We start from the raw sequence: 20,184 nt of genomic DNA, 5'->3' as shown, positions 1-20,184 counted from the left end.
TGATTAGGGGTATGAACTCACCTGCAGTGAGTGGTGTGAATGGAAGATCAGGCTGAAGGATGCTAAGTGTTAAGTGTAGACTTGAGCACAACGGACCCTAATGAGCATATATTGGCATATACATGAATATTATTAGTCTAGATACCACTAATCATGAAAGGAAAACACCCTAGGACTTAGAAAACACTTAGATTAAAGTGTTAGAAGCATCAAAAGCCTTCTGAAGTGGGTGTACGGTCATACAGGGTAGTGTGCGACCACCTGGTGTGCTGCCCATTGGGTGTGCGGCCAGGTGTGTGCGGTCAGGGAGTGTGCGGCCGCACACTCCTAGGGAAAATGGTCAAAAACATGTTTTTAAGGCTATAACTTGTATCCCTTAAGTGTGTTTGATCGTATACTAGAATACTACTTGTGTTTGAGGCCTTAAATCACCAAAATAAGGGGTGTACGGCCACATGAAGGTGTGCGGTCGCACACTCCTTTCAGATCGAGTTCTGGACTTTTAACAAGGCTCAAATATAGCTAAACACATGTAGGAGTAGGGTACTTACAGTGTATAAGTGTATGGGGGTGTTTGGAGCTCAAGAACTTAGTAGGTGTTCTTGATGTTCTTAGTGTTCTTGAAGAACACTTGAAGATCTAAGCAAAAGGAGTAATTTCATGGATGAAATCATGTGTTGTTACATTGGAAGTGTATTGAATCATCTTTACATAAGGAGAATCACTTACCACTTGAATATCTATAAGAAAATTCGGATGATAGTTGGGAGAGAAGTGTGTTCTTGTATTAGGAGTGTGAAAAAAGTCTAAGGAAAGATGAGTTCTATTATATACATTCGGGTGTGCTGCCGGAGGAGGGGTGTGCGGCCGCACACCCAGGTGTACGGCCGTACACTCCTCGAGTTGGAGTGTTTGGCCATTTTTGTGTTGGGTTAGCTTGCGGAACACAAAACCGAACATTTAACTTGCATCAACTAGGTTTAGAACACCCAAATGGCTCAAAATAAAGCTAGAAAATAGTAAAAACGAGTCTAACTTTAATTGTTTTGAATAATAGCGCTAGATGAAAATTTCGAGTTGTCACAAAAACTTTTCACATTCCATAACTTATGGACAAGTTATGGAGTACATTAAATGCCATAAAGATCAACAAATAAACTAACAAGCATGTCAAATAATGTCCATGATCTAGATTAAACTCATATGAACAAGATAATTCATATGTAACAAATTTCATGTAATTAGCATAATCATATAAACTAATATAAAACATGAAACTTTGACAATTATCTTATAAATTGGATAAGCATGATCATTACCACATCAAAAATAGGTTATAAGTTCAAAAATAGCTTAGGGTAATGATCCTAGTCCAATTCTAGCCAAAAACATCGAAAATATGCATTCTGGAGCACCAACTCATCGAGTGCAATAACAAACTCGGCGAGTTGGTCAGAATTGTGCTGGGACTCAGCGAGTCCCCCAGTGGACTGGGCGAGTCCAATGTCTAGAACAGCAGAAAATCGATTTTTCAAGCTTAAACAACAAGTAGCATCAAGTATAATTGAAAACAACCCTAGGCTCTGATACCACTAATTGGTTTTAAGCATTCTAACACTCCTAAGGTGTACATGCAAGCCTAAATACCTTGGATCTATGTTTTCTCTATTATACATGAAAACTTTCATTTTCCAAGGTATTACCCTAACTAGCATACAAAGCTTTGATACTTGGGTAATAAAACAAGTTAGATAACATACCTTTTGTTGTAGCTTGTTATCCTTGATGTATTTGGCCTTTAAGAACTTAGCACCAATAGTATGAATGCCTCAAATGGTTCACAACACATCTAGGACAAAATATAGCTTGAGAGAGTATTCCTTTCACACAAAATCGACACATAGTTCTCTAAGAATAGATGCACACGATTTTGGTCATGGAGCAACATATTTATATGTAGGATTCCAAGGGTCATGGGTTAACCCTAATCCATACCCATGGGTTTATGATCCATGGTTCATGTGGCCCAACTCTTTATGTATCCATACATAAACTTAGTCCAACATGGATCATAAGCCCAACATATAAATATAACTAATTTACACAATTAGTCCCCATTTATTTAATTAGTCTCTTTTGATCACTAAATTAATTCCAAACTAATTCTTGATCAATACTACTTAAATCATATGATTTCATATTAATATATTAGAACTTATAATATATTAATAAACTATAAATAACCTCTTATCAAAAGTCCATCCTAACAAATTGTCCTGATGATATGCAACCCAAATGGACCATGCTACTCTCGGGTCAAGTACATACCAATTATAGTTATGGACTTAGACACTAATCCAACAATAATAACATAGCATAAACATACTGTCAGGCATATCTGGGTGCCCGACCTACCCTCCAGTGTATTCTAACCGGTTACGAGGTCTATTTCACCTCCTACCACTACCACATAAATCATAACAGATAGTGGCATACCAGACGATTATCACAAAGACAATCATCTCTACTATAAACATTTACTAGTGGGCCGGCATTGGTGCCTTCGGCCCACTCATACAGGAAGGTAACTCACCTCGAATATTGGAAAGTAGTTAAATATCCTCGGCTCCAAATATTAACCCAAATCAAGCTCCTAAACATAAAAGATTTCCTTAATTACCCTTTCATACGAATAAACCTTAAGGGCCAACTTTGGTCCAAGTCAAGGTCAAAGTCAAAGTCAAAGTCAACGCTCCGAGTTGTCTCGACTCGTCGAGTTTTCCCTTTAACTCGTCGAGTTCCCATGAATCATAAAATCATGAAATCGTGATCCAACTCCTTGAGTTTTCCTCGAACTCGCTGAGTTCCGCCTAAACTCACAGAATCACGATATCCCGGGTCGACTCGTCAAGTTTTCCCCCAACTCGTCGAGTTCGTCCCTTATAACAAAATCGGGACACTTTCAATCAACTCGACGAGTTCCTCTGTGAACTCGTCGAGTTCTTTAGTCTGTTAAGCCTTCTTAATGCATTAAGTCCCTATTCATCAAACCAAGGCCCTATCTTCTGGATCCAAGCTGGAAATGTGTCTAGAAGGGTAAAGTTTCCAACTTTACCCATTAAGAACCTCTCCCCAAGGCATAAACTCAAACCCCAACCCAAAATGGCTTAGATCTGAATCCAAAAACCATCAAAACTTCAAAATAGACCATGAGGTCATAGATGTGGACTCTACGGACAATTTGATCATGTAAAGCTCCTATATTTACTCGCATGCATGACCTAATAGGGCCTAAAAGACCAAAATGATGGTCTAAACGTTTCATGGGATTTCCATGGCCATAAAGTTAGCACCTTTATGCCATGAAGTCCCTTCAAGACCCTAGATCTGAAGGGTTTGCCCAAATGGAATGTCCAAATCCCAACCATAAACATACTTGGACCAAAACATGAAGCAAAACATCCTAAGACTAGATCTAAGAATGTCATGGACAAGGTTGAAGCTTTATTCCTCAGATGAATCCGAAATGAAGCCTAACTTCTTGATCTACTCTCCTCCCACATGTTCTTGCTCCTCCTTCAAACTCACCAAGAATGCACAAGATTAGCTCACAATCACCAAAAATGGCTTAGGGTTTAGGGAAGTGGAGGCTGGAGATGAGGCCAACACCTTGGGGTTAAGGTGTTTAAATAGGGTACAAAACCCCGGGATTAAGGTTTCATTTCTACCATCCTACTCGTCGAGTTGAGGCCTCCCAACTCGTAGAGTAGGTTTCCAAATCCACGGTCCAATTCATCTTTACTCGACGAGTTTGGGGCCTCCAACTCGTCGAGTTTCTATATACAAGTGGATAATTATTATTAAAATACATACTAGGAACCAGGCGTTACACGTTCTAGGGCCTTCAAGTTGTAATAGTTGAAGGTGTAGTTCGGCGTCATCCCTTCATCAAAGTTTTGTCAATTATATATCTAGGTTTTTTGTTGTGTGTACCCTGGTTGTTTGGTTGTGGGATCTTTGTTTCTATCAAGCTTGAATTTGGTGGTTGACTTTATTTAGTAGGATATCAGATGTTGCAGCGACGTTTCCCAATTTTCACGGTGTGAACTTAGGTCTACACTGAGTTTAGTTTGGGATGTCAGGTCTTCAGGGTTTTAATTTTAGGACGATCCGATCTGGATTCCGACAACACTTTGGGCGATTTTGGAATGTTCCTCCGAGTTGGGAAGCTTTATTGGGAAAGTTGCACGTTGGTGAGATCTGTTCAGTTTTGTTTTAAGGTTGGGGTCTTATTTCAATTGTCAGGAGAATGTTTCTATTACTGATTGTGGTTCTTCAATTAGGTGGATCCAACTGTATTTCATACTTTGGGTAAGGTTGTGATGAAGAAGGAAGAGAGTTAACATGAGGAGTGTTGTGTGTCCAAATGGGGATGTGAAATCTTGGTAGTTTAACAAATATTGACGTGAAGGGATGTATATTGATTGATTAAGATAGCATGAGGACATTTGGTCCGACTTTATGGCATGGTTCTTGTTTTATTTCTTTCTTTCAAGTTGGAAAAAGCGTTCAACTGCTTACCGTATTCTCTAGTCTTATATGAACATGTTGTTATCTAGTGTTGCGTTGGTAGCAGTTTTGATTATGGTGGGATTTGCATGTTGCAGAATTATATGGACCGAGTTGTGTTTGGGAAAATGTCGACTGGGTTGTTGCAGGTCAGTGGGATGATGGTCTTGTACCTATGGACCTACTGAGGTGTTGGTCGTGAGTCTTCATACCATGATTAGATGTTAGCAAGATTGGTATCGAACCGTGTGCTTCTCATTCTAATGATTGGACGGTTTCACGACATATCATGAATCATCGTGGATATGATTTATGTGAGTTGGACCTTACAGTTTTGCATTGGAGATTCGTGTGTTTGGTTCATTAGTCTTTTTGCGTAGTTGAGTGTTTGTTCAATATGGAAATACTACTTGTGGCTCAGTAGCAAGCAAGTCTTGGTCATACATTGGTAGAATGTTGACTTGTTAGAAAACTTTTGGTTGAACATCGATAGTTCCTTGTTAGGTTTCTTATTAATTGGACCCCTGTTGTTTTATGAGAATCGTTGTGGTGTGGGTTAAGTCACCAGTGGTGGCATTCATGGTAGGTCTCTTGAATGATTGTCAAATGGTTGTGCACCTGAGCTGGTATGGGAGATTGTATTCCAACGTGAGATTTTCTTTCGGATTGACCATTGTTGCGCTCTTGGGAGAGGTGAGAAGGGAATTACTTTTTAGGAAGTCAACTATGAAATTGAGGTCTTTTAGGCATAGTTTCTGGATTTGGGAGTAGTTAAAATTCACGTTCGAGATGTTTTAAGTGTTTGTTTTGCATTTTTTGGTGGTGTTCCTAGTCATGGACTAGGAGTAGGTACAACGAGTGGATGATCATTGGTCTTTAATTATGGTTTCTAGAGTTTATACTAATGGGTTCCCGGTTTGATTGGTTTTCGCTATGAGTTGGGTTGTACAGTAGGGGATAAAGAAGTAGTTGTGCAGTTGAGTGTTGTAAAGTGATTCGGTTGTTTGCTAGTATCAGTTGGCTTCCGAGTGGTTTCTTGAAATTTCTTTATGGATGCTTTGATTTTATGAAGTTGTTAGAGGAAGTACATGAATTCTGTTGATGATGCTTTGAAAAAAAATTCTAACCGAGTCAGATACCAGGGACGAAATCTTGTTTAAGTGGAGAGAATTGTATCATCCAGTTTCGGGATGTTTTTGATTTTGGGAAAGGAAACCATAATTTGATAGAATAAAGGTATTGGGATACAAGAGAATAGATTTTAGACCCTGTTGGATGTTGATAATGTTGGTTAAGTGATTTAAGCCCTTGAATTGTGCTTTGGAGCCAAAGGTAAAATGGAAAGTGATATTTTGGGCTTCTTGCATGAGTTAATGAATTTATTTCTTTATGTTCTAAGTCAAAAGTAATTAAATAAAATTGTGGGGTTTTTTAATACCTTCGCGTGCATATAAAGATAACTGAAGACGGAGCTAGAACGAAAAATTTGTGATTGTTTGGAGGTGAAGCTGAAAACCAAAAAAGCTGGAATTTACATGAGGAGCGCGGAGCATAGGGCACCCCCACACCCAGTGGGCTACGTGTTTTTTTAGGGTATTTGGGGTATTTAAAGGCCATTAACCCTAAGGGAACGACATGTTTAGCTTGTACCTCCTCTAGAACCCCTCTAATGAAACCCTAGCCTCCATTGAGGTGTTTGGTACTCATCCTCTCTTTTAAATCCATTTTGGTACTCTCTTAACATCCATTCGGTGCTTAATTTTGGTGATATTATGCTCTAGAAAGAAGACGGACAAGAAATATTGGTCCTTAAAGCTATGAATTTGTAGTATTCAGCCTCCATTCACCTTTTAGACCATTGAGAGTTGCAAAGATCCTTTCTTTATTGTGTTTTATCATTAGATCTATGGGTATTTGGTATTTTGGTCCACTTTAATGAGATTTGGTCCCTTTTTGACTTGTTCCATGGAGTTTGAAGAGATCCACGAGCTTTAGTTCATGCAAGAACTCTCTTACTTTATGAATGAAGAAAGTGGGGGTTTTTTGCACATTTCTTAACTTAGTGCTTTAGATCTTAGATGTTTGTGACATTATTACGGATAAAGTTGGAAACTATATCCATCTTAATATCATGTTGATTCAGATGTGAAAGTTGGAGGCTTTGAAATAATGGATTAAGTTGAGGAAAATGCATTCTTGGACTATTTAAGAGTTAAAGTTTAGATCTTGGTTGTTTGGACCATCCTAATGGATAAAGTTGGAAACTTTATCCATTATTAAGCGATTAATTACCAGATCTGAAAAGTTGAAGCTTAAACTTAGTGGTTAAGAGCTTAATGGAATATATTGTTGGGGATCTTCACCACGGCGCAGTGAGGTTTTGGCCACAACACGGTGGAATGCATGTCCCATATCCGTTTTTTACCTTGTCACCACGACGTAGTCGTGGGGTTCGTCACAGCGCGGTGGATTAACAGTGGGCTTTAACCTTTGACCATTGACTTTTTGACCAGTTTTATTTTTTGTCAAACTTTGGTAGAATCAAGTACTTGGGTAATGAATGGTCTCAGTTTGGCATTAGGTAGCTTGGATTAGCTGTTTTATTGTTGAGTCAACTGTTGATGTAACACCCGATTTTGAAAGTGTTCAATTGTGTCTTCGGAGGCCAAGGGTATAAGCGTAATCTGACGATCCGGTCTTTTATGGGTCTCGGGTTTATTCGAGAGGTTTTAAGGCTTGGGGTGTAGCTAGGAGCGTAGGGCTCTTGCCACCTTTTCGTGGATATAAAGTTCATCGGAAACGGACTTAGAACGAAGAAGTTATAGTACTTCGAAGTTATTGGCAGAATTGGTCCCTGAATGGAAAAGTTTGCATTTTAGCCCGTGCATGCAAGGTGGCAGCTTGGTGAGTACGCCCATCGTAAGCTAGGGTACGCCCAGCGTAGTGTTGGTTAATGAATCGCGGGTGCTGAAGACGTACGCCCGGCGTACGTGGATTACGCCCAGGATCTCCAAAACCCTAATTTTTAGGGTTGGCTCACTATTTAAGCACCTTAATTCCGAGGGGGTGCGCCTCCCTTTCATTCTCAGAGCCTTAAAACCCTAATTTCAAGAGGAAGCTTCATCCAAGAGTGTTGTAAGCTTGGTGGGTGCATTTTGGATGGTTTTTGGTGCATTTCAAGAAGATGGAACTTGTTGCAAATATGGGAATCAAGGAGGAGCTTATGGATCTGGCTTTTGGGACTCATTCTCAGCTTGATGAAGGTATAAAGCTTTGAACTTGATCATTCATCTCTTAGATCTACCATTGTGAGTTTTAGTTCATTTTGGTCCCAAGGATGGAACTTTATGGTTGAAATCCGATTCTTAGACTTAGAGTTGCCACTCTCAGTATTAAATGAGTCCCTAAGGTAGAAAGGTGCCATCTTTGAGGTCTTTATGGGTTCATGCATGAGTTAAGACCATTTTCATGGGTGTAGTTTATCATTTTTGGAATTTGAGCTTATATGGGTCATGTAAAGCCATCAAGTAAGCAACTTTATGGTTTTAGACATTGAACATGACTTGGATCTGAAATTGTAGCTTATGGAGTAGAGTATTAAGCACTTAATGGAAAAGTGGCTTAACAGCGGAGTACGCTGGGCGTACATTCAGGTACGCGCAACGTACACCACCCTCAGCCAGTATGCTTAGCGTACAAGGGAGTACGCCCCGCGTACTCATCAGTTATGGGTTTGGAGTGTTTTGGGCCTCGGGTTGGGCCAGGCAGCGGACTTTGGGCCTTTAGGCCTTAGTGGATCATCAGAAGTCAGATGTTTGGGCTTAAGGTAAGGCCCATTAGAGGGGTTGGGTCCAATTTGGCAAATTGGGCCATTAGTGGGCCACTAGTGGGCTTGGAAAGCCTACCTAGTGTTGGGCTTTTGTTTTGGGATTGGGCCTTAGTTTTGGATCGTACGTGGCCAGGGGTAGAATGGTCATTTTACCCCATTCATGGATTAAGGATTTTGGTATGGGACCCAATTGCTAATTGGGTATATTGTTTGGTAGTGACAGCTCGGAAAGCTGGCGGGGTAGCAGCTAAGGAATTTATGTGGGAAGCTTCTATAGTGCGAGGTGAGTCTCCTCACCATACCAATGGGTCTAAGGCACCAAGGCCGGCCCATTATGTATTATGTGATATGCTAGTTGATTTCGTGTTATCTGGTATGCTAGTTGATTATGTGGTATGTGATATGCTAGTTGTCTTTGTGATGCTTGCAGGGAAGACCTCGGGGGGTTCCCAAGGCACTAGGGTGTAAGACCTTGGAGGGTTTCCATGGCATCCTTAGTCAAGACCATGTGAGGGTTTCCATGGCATTGGGCTACGACCATGTGGGGGTTCCCATGGCACCCGAAGTAAGACCCTGGAGGGTTTCCAGGGCATCCTTATATGTATGGTTGGTATGACAGTGGGCTAAGACCATGTGGGGGTTCCCATGGCACCCGGAGTAAGACCGTGGAGGGTTTCCAGGGCATTCTTATATGTTTATATGCATGGCTTACGTGATTGATATGTTTTATGTAGCTTTTATCGCTAATATAGATTATGTGATTATGTGGATTGTGTGGGGTATGCTCTGGGGAACTCACTAAACTTCGTGCTTACAGTTTTGTTTATTGGTTTCAGGTATCATCGTTTTGGAAAGGATGGGCTCGGATTGATCGCAGTGCACACACCTATGTTTTCCGCGTTGAATGATTTTGGGATGAACTCTGATAAATGTTTTTAATTAACGATGTTTTAGATGTTTGGAATAAATGATATCAATATTTTGACTATATTAAAAATGAAATTTTGCCCCTGATTTTTGGGTCGTTACAGTTGAGCTTTTGTTGAGTAGTTTAGGTGTGTCTTCTCAATATACTGTGTAAAATGCTAAATTGTCTTTATAACTCTTTCATGTATGTTGGGAGGGGCTCATTCCTGTAATGGTTTATGGTATTTGGGGAACTCACTAAGCTTTGTGCTGATGGATTTAAGTTTAAATGTTGCAGGTGTTTTATCAAAACATGGAAGTGCACAACGTGATTGCACCACATCGACTAGAGTTTCCACACTATCGTTTTATGATACTTTGATGTCTTGTTTTGAAAACTACATTTGAAACTGTGATGATCTTTTCATGATTGGCTTTTGGTTGGTTTGATTTATGTAAAAATGAAAATTTTAATCTATATTTTGGGGACGTTACAAGTACGGATTTAGGTGCTTGATGGTCTGATCATGACATAAAGCTTCTCACTGGTTCTATTAAGATACTCAATGAGGCAGGGAAGTATTTCTGAGATGGACTTATCACAAAACATGGAACAGGAAAGTCTTTACAGATCTTTTGGAATTCGAGTTCTTCAAGTTCATTAAAAGAGTTCCATATTCCTGAAGATGCCTTTTTTGTTTCATTAAGAAGGTAAAGATTAAGAATTAGTTTTTTTACTAAAAACTAACTCGATGCCATCACGTTTCTTGAAAGTTATTTCCTTATATGGCGATATAATAATCTTCAGACCTATATCTATGTTCTCTTCATAAAAAATTATAGAGAAAGAATATTCCAGAATGATCATCAAATCATAATATTAACTATATTTAGCATATGACATAGATAATGTACCAATGTTTACTTGCTTAAAGTAACCATGGTTTCAAGAACATGGATGGTGGTGTAAAAATTAAAACAAAAACAAGCTACTTTTCCTCAAAACCATCCTCGGAAGCTTTAGACTATCTGCCACCAATTAAGTGAAGTACCAAAGAGCGTCTGTGATTAAACACACAATAGGATCGTGTTGTTGTTTTGAAGGAGTGACGACACAAGAAGGTAATAGAACTTTGAATCGATGGTCGCTTCAGGTTAGATCACTTTAGGGTAGTAAAATGGAGTCGAGGTAGGACGGTGACGCCGACGTTGGCGTCGACTGTCTAACAGTTCCGGTAGAGGCAGTGATGAATGTAATCGTGTATGAGAAAAACAGGGTGCTCCAAGGTTTTTTTAGAGGCATCGACTATAATAGAGAAAAAGAGAGAGAATGAGTGTATTAGTAATTTTTTTTAGAGATGGAAATAAAAAAATTAATTTTTGGTGAAGAGGAAAAAAAATTTAATTTCAGTAAAGAGGAAAAAATTAAACCTTTTAGATGACCAAAAAAATGAATTTTGTGCAAATATTGGTTTCACTTTTAACTCTATCACCATAAAACACTTCACTTTTAACATTGTTACCATAAAACACTTATAGTCACATGTTTTTTTCTTTTATTGTTACTATATTTTTATTTTTAGATACACATAAAAATTAAAATGTGACTATAAAATATATTTAGTTACATTATTTTTTTAAATGTCATAATAAAAAACTTACGGTCATATATTTTCCTTTTATTTTCAAAATCATCAATTTTAGACATACATATAAAATTAATTTGTCATCATAAAACACTTATAGTCACATATTTTTTTAAAAAAAAATTCATAATAAAACACTTACACTCACAATGATCTACCATGACTACTGACTAGTATTTGTCATACTTTTTTTATGTGAAACAATGACAAAATATGTGAAAACAGTTTGCAATGGTGATAGTTTTTAGTTAATATGTGACTAAAACGTTACTGAAATTTGAATAATGACTTTTAATAAAACTATTAACCAAAACCATGAGAACCCTGTTTTTAAAAAATAATAACCGTATGTCCTTTTTGTACTAATGTGATGATGTGACTTAATAAAAAAATAAAGTCAATTACAAATAAACTCACTATATGCTTATGCTTCTTCTCCACCCCTATTTTTGATTTTCTCCACCCATGCTTTATTTTTTTCTTTGTCTACACCAAGTTTTCCAATAAAACTCCCTCAATTGAGCACAAAGTGAAGGGGTCGACTTTGAATCAACAAAAAAAGGACACGACATGTTTAGTTGCGGCTAAATTTAGTTTGACTTTTCAAGGCGATTCATGGGTTACAAAACTACAAAAACTGAAATTCATTCCATGAATCACAAAATTTACTCTTATTCCTACACTCATATTCCCCTTGCTTTTGTGTCCTTGGTAATACCAATTTTCATAATATGTATCGTTAATAGGAGTACAACTTATTTATAAGACAAATAAGAAAAGTAAAGCATGGAGTTGATTTTAGTGGTATTAGTGTTTAAAAAATATAGTTGAAGAATGTTGTAGGTCATATGAAGACAATTTCGTGGATATAAAATTTCTCAAAAACAGAGTTCGTATGAGAAATTTATGATCGTTCAAAGTTGAGATGAAAGTGTGTTGGTATTTCGAGAAAGCCAATGAAAGTCATAGTTAAATGGTCAATGACGACCCTTCATAGTATGGCCAAGTCCTCACCATGGTGAAGAGATGAAGTGAGTCACGACGACACATATGAGTCAAAGAGCGACACGTGGAGAATGGTGGACACGTGGTACGACTAGAACCCCTCGCATCATCGGATGTGTGAGATTTTGTGGCACATCGGACAAAATTATAATATATTTCATTTGCTTTTATTTGAGATGTTTTGATCACATAGGGATCAAAGAGGGAGAACTGGAGAGATGATTAGTGGGATCGTTGGTCGGGATTCAGTCCGAGAACGTGAGGGTACGAGCTGTTGATCGGGCTGAGGTATCCTCTTATTCTGTTATGTTCTCGTATTTTCTAGCGTAAATTATGATGGGTTGCTAGACCCTAGTATGTTACAAGAATTCATGATATGGTGCTATTATGAATTTGATTGTAAGATTAGTAGATAAATCTTACAGTGAAATACTTAGTCTGAATGATAAATGTTTTGAACCCTAATTTTAAATAGTCACCGGATGTGTAAGATTTAGCTAACTACTTGCGGGGTTAAGTCAGCGGAAGTTGTATTATGGAGTTTAATTAATTTGGCGACAATTGGTTATAGAATTTAGTCTATGGTGAGTTATGGCAAGTTCCGAGGAACTCGTTATTTGTTGAATAGGTGTTAGTTTGTGGCAAGTAAAGAGGCAACAGAAGCCAGAGATAGAAGCAAAAATTATTCTACTATTTAGCCAATTAACTCTACTTTAACACCTAGTGTTGTTGATATGTTGATATGCGTTGTTATATAATCTATGGCGTAAGAGTACTATAGTTTTAATAATAATAATAATAATAATAATAATAATAATAACTAGAAAGGTTACCCCCGCTACGCGGGGGCCAGAAGCTTTCAATGTTGTTTGCGAATTGATAAACATAACAGACGTAGAAAGTGCAAGGATGAAAAGCCCGGACTTTGCCCCGGACCGTTTTTTTCATGTATTTATGAAAAAATGTAAAAGTTTTGACTGCAAGGACCAGAAGTGTCAAAATGGCTAAAGAATTAAAGAGGTAGGAATTAGCAACTTTTTAGAAAATGGATCAAAGTTGTCAAACCGTTAAAGTTTTGTGGCCAAACTTTAAAGATTAAAAGGTTCCTAAAAAGTGTAAATATATTGATTGTAAGTACCAAAAGTGTCAAAATAGTTAAAGAATGAGGAGCAAAGTTACCAAAAAAACATCCAATTTTTATGAAAAAATGTAAAAGTTTTGACTGCAATGACCAGAAGTGTCAAAATGGCTAAGGAAGTAAAAGGGTAGGAATTTGCAACTTTTTAGAAAAGAGATCAAAGTTGTCAAATCGTTAAAGTTTTGTGGCCAAACTTTAAATATTAAAAGGTTCCTAAAAAGTATAAAAATATTGATTGCAACGACTAAAAGTGTGAAAATGGTTAAAGAATGAGGAGCAAAGTTGCCAAAAAACATCCAAATTTATTATTCCTAACTTTGAAGCCCAATAATAATACACGGACCAATTCTGCCAAAAAATAACAAGGTAACTTTAATATATATATATGTATAATAATAATAATAATAATAATAATAAGGATGATATGTTGTAATATGATGAAATGAATAGCATGTAATAAATAACTGTGTTGACTTTGGATAAAGTATATCGGGAAGAGTGTATAGTTGTAGTGATGATTCTTGGTTAAGCTTGAAGGTGTTATAAGAAAATAATTAGATGAAATGATACTTGCAGGTCACATAAAGAGTCATCAAATAATACCCGGTAGATATGTTAAAATTAATATATTTGATATAGTATTTATTTGTTGGTGATAAATTATTTTAACATCTGATGCTATACATTGTTATGTTACGGTTATTTTAGTAGTTATTCACTAAGCTTTATAGCTTTTCGATTTTCGGTTCGGACTGATTCCAGAATCGGTTACATCCCTATGCACATTTTAACAACTTATTTACATATCCTATCTTATTGTAAATAGAAGGCTTTAATGTGTATAATAAGGTAATATAAATGAATCATGATCCATAATAATAAGATTCCGTATATTAAAATACATTTACTTTCTACTTTACTTAGTCCCATCTTTGGATTTACAAATTTATAATGAAAATGGTACAACCTTTTCTAAAGTAAATAATGCCCAACACCCAAATCCATGTATGAATAATTAAATATAATTGAATAGGAAAGTAGGTTATGCATCAGCTTCAAATTCCGAGTTATATTCCTCTGGTTCTATTACGGCGACCACTCCTTGTCACGTTCTGAACCAGAGCCTCTCCCACACCTTCTCCTATACCGTCAATCAGTCCGCCAATGAACTCAGCAACGGCTTGTGATGCAAACCGGACGGCAGGTCCTAGCACGCTAGGCTTCTCGGAGTTCTTGATGCCATTCACTTTAAGCCCGTTGATCAGATCCTTAGCACAAACTGCATGAAGAAGGTAGTTACAGATCCTGCATCCATAAAGGCGGCCGGATCTCTTTCTTTTGCACTCTCTGCAGAATGAGTTCAGTTGGTCGTCGGAGGCTAAGAGCGGCAACAGGTTCAGGGGGTGGTTGTGAAGAGATGGGTAGTTAATTTGGTCAGAAAGCATAGCACAACATGGGTGCATTTGGAAATGGCAGAAGTTGCATCTGAAAGTAAAGCCTCTCGTGGCTTTGCCACAAACATTACAAGTCGGCCATCGAATCCCACCTTCATCAAACATCAAACATCAAAATTCAAACAAAATTGTTAGCGAAGAAAAGCTAAAGCGCAAGTGAGATCGTTTCTCTCATACCCGTTTTTGGTTTGGAATGAAATACAAGTTGATGTTGGACATGGAGGGGGTGAGCTTTAAGAAGAGGAGGAGATAAAGCACAGAAATCATGAAGCTGGAAATCACATTCCTGACAGGAAAACCTCTTGCCGGCGCCACGTTCTTTGCAGCCAGAACAGGTGAAGAGCTCCGAGAGGTTAACCAGAGAGATTGGATGGTGGGAGTGAGTGAAGTGATGCATCTGTTCTCCAAAAAGAGACTGATCAGGAGAAGTAGGAAAGTTAATGGAAAGAGACTTTGTTTGGGGTGGTGAATTCATAGCCATAGCCATTAAAGGAGCAGAGTTCGTTGGTTGTAATGTTTGGGATCTTCTGAAGGAGCTTCTTTTGTTCATGTTTTTCTCAATGTACTAAAAGATGCATGTGTGTTTCAGTGTTGGATTAGAGAAGAATATTTATGGGTGTTAAAAAGTTGATTACTGTATTGTTTGCAAGTAAAAATCATGCAAAGATGCTTTAATGAACTGATTGGTGGGGGCGGAGCTACATGCATGCCTTTGGGTTTGATTTGTTTGACCCACCACGTAAAGTATCAAAAAAAAAGCTTACTTCTCTATTAAGTTGTGATTAAATGGATAAATGATTGTAAAACCTCCCTCAATAATGCCAAATTAATAATGTGTACAGTACTTACAAATGAATTAATATTTGAAACCAAATATTGTAATTTTAAACAATACGTAATTAAGGTGGTTCAAATCATTATTTAATGTTATAAAGAAACACATACAAGAAAAAATTCGACCAAAATTATTAACTATTTGTCTACGTACTTGGTTCATGGCGAATTTGAACCACCCTAATTACATATTGTTTAAACTTATAATATTTGGTTTCAAATATTTATTCATTTGTAAATACTGTACACATTATTAATTCGGCATTCATTTGATTTAGCATCTTAAGGATTAACTTATATGTGTGAGTTTAGAAAGACTAATAATAGAGGTATTTGATAGTTTTGGAGAATTTAAAACAAAAAGTAAAAATTTTAAGTTAGGCACGGATGTGACACAAAGATTGCATCTTTCTTTTCTGATTATTTGATGCTTATACATTTCTTTGTGGAAACAATCATATAAAGTATGCATGTTTGCATGTTAATATACAACAAAAGTCAAATAAGGAATAAATGTAAGTTCCCCACTTAAATTTGGGACGTGTTCAATAAGCAACTAAAAAAAAACAAGTGATTATTGGATCTAGAATAACAATGGTACTAACAAATATGTAATAGAGAAAACATGTTATAGGAATTTATTAATACGGATGATTAGGAAAATCATAAGTATTTGTTTGAGGGGGTATTATAACACCTGAATTCTTGGCATAAGTTTATGTTTGTGTATTAAGAATGAGAGTAGGGTTCGGTCCATTGGCTCAGACCACGACGTGCTGATAAGCTTACCACAGCGTGGTGATTGTCGTGTCACCATAGTGTGGTGTCCATTTGTGCCACGGCGTGGTGCCGCCATGGGCTCAAAACCATAAGGCTTGGACTTTGAGCCCTAGTTAAGGAATGATGGGACTAGCGTTTCTTCAACCCCAACCTCCATCCCTCGGGAAAGTGTTCTTCGAAACCATAGCCTCCCTTTTCTTCGCTAAGCCTTTTTGGTTTGTTTGGTAGCATTCTTGAAGGAAGAAGTATCATCCACTAAAGCTTGAGAAGTGATTCATGAGAAGGTCCAACATCTTGTGTATTTCCGGGACCTTTCTAAGTGTTTAATCTCTAACTTGATGGTTTAACTTCAAAGAACTAGCATATATTAGGCAATTTAGTCCATTTTTATGGTTTTGGTGGAAGTGGAGAAAAGGACTTCAAATAAAGGTTGCAACTTTATAATCTCATGTATCCCTAGAGTGTTTCATCTTCGAATCTAAAAAAAATGTGTTTTAAAGCCATGCAATAAAACAAGATCACATTTTTGCCCTTTTTGACCAAAAATGGAGTGGAACTTGCATGGTGTAACACCCGATTCGGGTATTGGCTGGAAGTTGACAATTTGGAGAGGTTCATGCATGGACTCGGCGAGTTGGAGGACCAACTCGTCGAGTAGAGTCGGGTATCTGGAACGCGGGACGGTGGTGACTCGGCGAGTCTGAGCTGTTTAAAGAAAACCCTAATTTTAGGGTTTGCCCCCTATATAAACATCATTATCCGCCCCCAGTAGCCTCCCTTGGCACCTTAGAAGAACGTTTACGGCCGCACACCCTCTTGTGAGTGAAGTAAGATCAATTGGGAGCTTATCCTTGAGATTTTGGGGAAGGATTCCAAGCTTGAAGAAGAAGTATCAAGGGGAAAACACTAGATCTAGCATCTAGTTCGTCTTGGGCATTGATTTGAGGTATGAATATGTTACCTTAAGCATAAATTTTATTTGAGAGTTGTGACCAACTTTGAGGAAATGGAAGAAAGCCTAGATCTGGATGTAACACCCATAAAAATCATGCCAAATTTAAAACTTTTTACAACGTTTAAAACCATTAAATTATTACAGTTTACTTTCAAAATAATTTAAACATCAGAGTATCCCCAGAATCAATCATAAAAATGTAAGGAGGTGCACGATCACGCCTTCGCCTTCCCACGGTCATCCGAATACCTGAAACAATAATCGATAAATGTAAGCTCGAAGGCTTAGTGAGTTACCCCCAAAAAACCAACCTCAACTAACCATAATCATATCATATCAGCAACTACATAACAGCATGCATAATGAGCCATCAGTATGACTGGACCGAATCCCAGTCCTCAGTCTATCTGAACCGCTCTCCGAACCTTCGGCACGTCTGGACCTCCCTCCTCGGGGCCTTCAGCCTATCCGCACCGCTCGCTGGGCCTTCGGCCTGACTAGATTTGCCCGGCCCGGGCCTGCAGTCTACCCGGTCCGCCCAGGGTGTCTTGGCCTACCGCACACAGCAGGACCTGCCTCAACCATTTCCCCAAACCAACAAACATGTGCACATACATATAAACAAGTAAACATGCAGATCTAACAGATCGCTAACATGCAACCATCCTATAACCAGGATACCGATCTAACTGATCTCTAGTATAGCAACCATCCTAAACCAAGATGAAATCTAGCATAGCAATAACATAGCAACCATCCTAAGCCAGGATGTAATCTAACGTAACAACCATCCTAAACCAGGATGAAATCTATCATAGCAATAACATAGTAACCATCCTAAACCAGGATATAATCTAACATGGCAACCATCCTAAACCAGGATATAAATCACAAAGGGTCGGCCTTGGTGCCATAGACCCTATTGATATAGTGAGGATGACTCACCTGGCGCTGCTGAAGTCCCGTAGATAAAACTCCAGCTACTGGTTGACAGATTCTCAAACTGTCAACATCAAACAACACCCAATTAATAATTGGGTTCCAAGCCCAAAGTCCAACTCACACACTAAAGGCTCAATAGTCAAGTAATGGGCCAAAGCCCAACGTATAGCCCAATATCATATAATCATCAAGGCCCAAACTATGGAAAATTGGGCCCACACCCTCATATGGGCCTTACCCTAAGCCCATCAACATATTCTAGTATGTATGATCATTCTTGGATGGTCCATTAATAAGCCAATTACCAAAGCCCAATGGGAAGGCCCAATTCAAGGCCCGAGTGAGATTAGGGCTTTCACATGAAATGATGATTAGGGTTAAGTGTTTCTTACTTAACCCCTTAAGGACTTAATCCATTAAGGACTTAATCCATTAAGTCAATTATTGCCTTAAGTTAGTTTGCCAATGATTATTAATTATTATTTTAGTTTAATAATTAATCCACGTGCGGGTCCCGATAAATCCCAAAATTAGGGTTTCATGGCATTAGGGTTTTCCAAACCCTAATTACTAGCCCATTAATCAAGTGAGTGGGCTTTTAGGTCCATTAGATCTTCATTAGGCCCATTAGGGTTCCATTGGGCCCACTAGGGCTTCTTTGGGCCCATTAGGGTTTCCTTGATTCCACATTTTCCAAACATCCCCAAACGAGTCAAACACAACAAGACAAGCACACCGCCACCCGACACGGCGGTCGGTGGCGGCAGCCACCACCCTATGGTGGTGGTTTGGGTTCTTCTTTTCATTATTCCTTTTTTGTTACAATTACAATGCTAAACCCCAATTAACCAACACACACAAACACACTAATAAACACATACACACTCACTAATAGCACACACACAAACATAGCCACCTAATGGCGGCATGCGGCTGTTCATGGTGGCAGCCACCACCTCACGGTGGTGGTGGTGGCCCTTCATGTGACTCCGGCCAAGACCACTAAACACACACACACGACACACACTCCTCCGCTGGCGAGATAAGCTCGGCCACCCACCTGGTGGCGCGTGATGATGGCAGCAACAGCCCAAATGGCCACAACCATGACTACCTATGGCGGCGGACGGCCACAACGAAACCCAACATCAGCAGCAACGGTTAACGGAAATAGGAGAAGGAAGATGATGACAGGCGGTGGTTCGATGGCAGAATAACGGCTGGCGGACGCGTGCTTCCACGGTCGACATAAGCAACCCCTCGCACCTCCAGTCTTCCCGGCTGACTCATGTCGGCAGTACAGCAGTGGCAGCAAGCTCCATTGGCAACCATGGAAGGGGCGGCGGCGAAGGCTGAAAGGCAGTCGAACAAGCGAACGATGGCAGCAACGCCCGCAACTCCATTTCCTTGGTGTTAGGATGGACACGGGGAGGTTGCTCCGGTGGTTTGGGGCTCCAACTGAGGTGGTGTGATTCGACGGAAGAGCAGTGGCGCCGGAAGTTTTGAAAGAGTGATGGTGGCGGCTGGATGGTAAGGTGACGGCCGCTCCTTAGGGTTAGGGTTGGAAAGGCAATGCAACAGTTTATACCCGTTCCTTTCAAAACTATTATCCATATTGACAAAACTTGCCTCCCCCCCCCCTTCTCCTCTTTTCTCAAATTAAGTCCTTAATTTACAATCTAAACCCTCCTTTCTGAAAATCATTACATAACAAGTCCGAATACTTACCATATGGCTCCTTCATCCAAGATCCTTTCAAATTAAGCCCGATATTTATCCTTTAACCCCCGAAACTAACATTCCGATAATTATTATTTGATTTTTGGGCTACAATAATATAAAATAATAATAATAATATTACTCCTCGGGGTCCCGTGCTTATTATTTAATTATTATATTTAAATGGGATGTTACAACTCTCCCCCACTTAAATTTGATTTCGTCCTCGAAATCGTTTCTTCTCATTCCTAACACGCCAAACAACTTAAACTACAATCCCGAGCATAACCGTAGCTTTTCCAAGGCAACCATAACCAACCCTCGCAGGGTTCTAAGACCTGAAAATAAATGAATCCCTTGCAATATGATCACATTTACTCGATCCGAAATCTGAAGTCTCGAGATGG

The 20,184-nt window shown here is 38.8% G+C and overlaps 1 protein-coding gene across 1 annotated transcript; it reads right to left on the bottom strand.

Annotated features, from left to right (window-relative positions):
* Window positions 1-13,972: 13,972 nt before the first annotated feature.
* LOC145156224 (Cysteine/Histidine-rich C1 domain family protein) lies at window positions 13,973-15,136 on the bottom strand. Its single transcript, XM_079075686.1, has 2 exons — window positions 14,725-15,136; window positions 13,973-14,639 (listed from the first exon to the last, which is right to left on the bottom strand). Exons 1-2 carry the CDS (start codon window positions 15,095-15,097, stop codon window positions 14,161-14,163), a joined length of 852 nt encoding a protein of 283 aa, XP_078931812.1. The 5' UTR covers window positions 15,098-15,136; the 3' UTR covers window positions 13,973-14,160.
* Between the last annotated feature and the right edge of the window lie 5,048 nt (window positions 15,137-20,184).

The sequence above is a fragment of the Lactuca virosa genome, chromosome 2 (assembly GCF_052849685.1).
Source record: "Lactuca virosa cultivar CGN04683 chromosome 2, Lactuca_virosa_CGN04683_v6, whole genome shotgun sequence".
NCBI lineage: Eukaryota > Viridiplantae > Streptophyta > Magnoliopsida > Asterales > Asteraceae > Lactuca > Lactuca virosa.
The sequence above is the reverse complement of the archived record's forward strand: the minus strand, read 5'-3'. Positions and strand labels throughout refer to the sequence as shown.

Bases quoted from the DNA above. Each gene is read 5' to 3' on its own strand.
- LOC145156224 (XM_079075686.1), bottom strand. From the start codon at position 15,097: ATGAACAAAAGAAGCTCCTTCAGAAGATCCCAAACATTACAACCAACG. The intron at 14,640-14,724 runs GTATGAGAGAAA...TGTTTGATGAAG, and splicing joins TCATTCCAAACCAAAAACGG to GTGGGATTCGATGGCCGACT.